Genomic DNA, 3128 nt, shown 5'->3' on the forward strand with positions numbered 1-3128 from the left:
TCTGTTCATTGTTTCAACGTCTCTCTCTTTTTTGCCGTCAATCACTGTCTCTCTCTCTCTCTTTTCATCTCCCTAAGTAATCCACACACACCTGAGAGAGAGAGAGAGAGAGAGAGAGAGAGAGAGAGAGAGAGAGAGAGAGAGAGAGAGCAGGATTAAGGTTGCAGCAATCAAAGATTATATTTTCTATTTATGCATCGCCACAATTATCTCAATCTAATAATCCTCTCTCTCCAACTATTCAACTAAACAGATTCTCAGTCCTTGGGGAGAGAGGGGGGGATGGGGGGTCTGTTCATTTGTGAAAGTTTCCATTTTATTCCCCAGCGGTTCATAAAGTACAGTAGGCAAGAGACGCAAAAAAACACAACTGAAATGTACTATAAGTACAGCAAGAGAGAGAGAGAGAGAGAGAAGGATCTCCTCTCCTCATGTATTCCGGACAACAAGGATGTGGGTCAGCTCGTCGCTTTTGTGCTTTTCACTTCCGACGAAGGACAATACCTTTCAAGGTCGGCCGGCGCTCCCGTCCCTCATTCATTTCCCTTTATGAAAACCTTACTTACAGCGGCAAAGAGCTGGCCATGCAGCCGTGTGTTCACAGGAATTTACAGGAATTTACTCAGTTTGACTTTAACCTTAAGCACTAGGGAAAAAAGCGATCAGAATTTATCAGTGTAGTGAAACGAAAGGATTAGTATAAATATTCCCAAGCAAGTTAAAGCTGTTTGAAATCAGTCGTCCCTGGAAATAAAATGGTTTAATGTGCAAGGTAACCATGAAACCACAATCCTTTCAGTTTGGCACTGAGGTATGCTTGCATGCAAAATAATCAAAAAAGTAAGGCATTACTCACTACTCATTACTCAAAAGGAAAATTTCAAAAGGAATCTGATCTGTTTATTACTCCCTCGGTGCAGTCAAGTGTTATTTTACTATTCCGTTACACCTCCTAAGATTAGCAACTGCATTGGCTCACTAGAATGTAAACAACAATTTAAAAAATGTCATTACAAATTGACAATAATATAATTTGGATGGAGAGCTTGTGAAATTGTGATGGTCAAGCTGTCTCATTTGTGATTACTACAGCAGAATAAAATGAAACTAATATATCGCGATTCATTTTTCTGCCCCGCGATACGTATCGTCACATTTTTGTATCGCGATATATTGAATTTCGATATATCGTCTCCATCTCTAATACGATTACAACTGCAGTGGTAGAATTAGAATTTTGCAGCAAATACTGCAGTTACATGAAGATGAAGCTAGAATAAAAAGTTTGGTATCCATAGGTGCATTGTTTATTATTTGGGAATACCCATCAAAAGAGAGAGAGAAGCAAAGTAAAACACAAGGGCGATCAGTCATGTCAGATTGAAGTGGGCCAGCACAACAAGGTAAATAGCGTCTCTCCTCCTCCCTCCTTCTCTACCTGCTCCCTCTTATTATTTTTCTCTCCACACACAACAGCATTTAGACCATCATGGGGCACTAAAACTCTCCACTGAAACCCAATAATCAAAAGTAATCAAACTGCATAATATCCATCATATCAGAAGTGGATGACAATGACATGTTTGATATCTGATTTTTAATAAAAGGCCAACATTGACCTGATATATTGGTTTAGTGCTGCGTTCATGTCACATCGTAAATACGAGCTGCCAACTGCAAAAAAAATGTTCACGTCAACCTCCTAGTGGTAATTACCAGTAGGACATGTGGGATTTTAGTTGATTTTAAATTCAGAAAAAAAAAATGATTCCAATTAAACTTTGTATCAAACATTTTGTGAAAAAAAAGTCTTCAGTCCAATAATTCATTGCAGGATAATTCTGGCCATGGCGAATGTTAGGAAGGACTAGAGGGAACTTTGTAGCTGTCCCACATTTTACCGATATCCTCTACATTTTGAAATGGGTCATAGTGGATAAGAAAGAAGCTTGTTATTATCATTAGGTCCGACTGATTTGTGCGTCTACATGTTGAAGATTAAAATCATAGCACCTCATTCTAATCCATTTCATAGGAACTACTTTCAGGCAGAAAGTGGGACTTCTGATATAAACAAAAAAACGTGCTGAGAGTTGTGGGTGAAACTGTCCAAGCCGGTCATAAATATTTTTACAGCTATGCTCCTATGGTCTTTTGCCAACTTCCTTATTCCAACCGTTTCCATTTCCGCCTCACGCCACAGACCCGCCCACTCTTGCCCTGTTCGTCCAATCAGGGCTCTCTGAATTCATTTATTCAAAAACGTTTAAATGCAGTTGGATAGGAACTACTTTTCATTCACATCTCCGGCATGAATTACGTTACACCTGGTTTGTCATCTCAGAAATTTGATATGGTTCGGAGTTGAATGGATCCGATTGCCGTCTAGATGTCTGGAAATAAGTCACATGATATCTGTTCCTCTGATGATAGCATGTAACAATACACAGGGATTTATAGCAGAGAGCGAGGGGCGGAATGACCCTTTAACACAGCCAGCAGCGGGGCAACAACCATGCTGCAATTACAGATCAGGCCTTTTAATTCCTATCTCTCCCTCCATCCGTCCTCCTTCCCCCCTTCATTATTCACCCAATATGGATGCTATCACTCTCTCTTTCCCTCTCTCTCTCCTTCGCTGACGTACATGAATGAACAGACACAAGGAGCTGCACTCTGCGCAAGGACACACATTCCTCAAGGGCACATCCACATACAGAATGCATACGGCCACTCAAGAACACACACACACACACACACACACACCACTTAGAGCACTTCCGCAACCTAATAGTGTCAGACAAAATGAGTCAGAGGGAGATCATCTGATAGGACCAGCACAATGAATCACATCAGTCTGCAAATGGCAGCGCACGTGTGTGTGTGTGTGTGTGTGTGTGTGTGATGTGTGTGTGTGTGTGTGTGTGTGTGTCCTACCGTCTTGGGGCAGTGGACATATCGTGCCAGGCTGATAATCAGGTCATGTGTGATGGGGTCCACCAGGTTCCTGAAGCTGGCGTAGCGGTACAGCACGTCATCCAGAGAGGTCGACTCCATGCCCAGGTCCTGCACACACACGCACACACACACACACACACACACACACACACACACACAGAAATGGTGAT

General features: G+C 41.8%; 1 protein-coding gene across 1 annotated transcript in view; it reads right to left on the reverse strand.

Moving 5' to 3' along the window:
- lrrc75a (leucine rich repeat containing 75A) overlaps window positions 1-3066 on the reverse strand; it is a gene marked incomplete at its 5' end in the record, with an annotated part of 28997 nt that extends 25931 nt beyond the window's left edge. The window contains one exon of the mRNA XM_071539836.1: window positions 2938-3066. Coding sequence (XP_071395937.1) covers window positions 2938-3066 — 129 coding nt within the window. The remainder of the gene's footprint in view (window positions 1-2937) is intronic.
- Between the last annotated feature and the right edge of the window lie 62 nt (window positions 3067-3128).

This window comes from Centroberyx affinis, unplaced genomic scaffold (genome assembly GCF_046629955.1).
Source record: "Centroberyx affinis isolate AG114_WGS23_722 - 3 ecotype Tasmania unplaced genomic scaffold, CSIRO-AGI_Caff_v1 ptg000207l_1, whole genome shotgun sequence".
NCBI lineage: Eukaryota > Metazoa > Chordata > Actinopteri > Beryciformes > Berycidae > Centroberyx > Centroberyx affinis.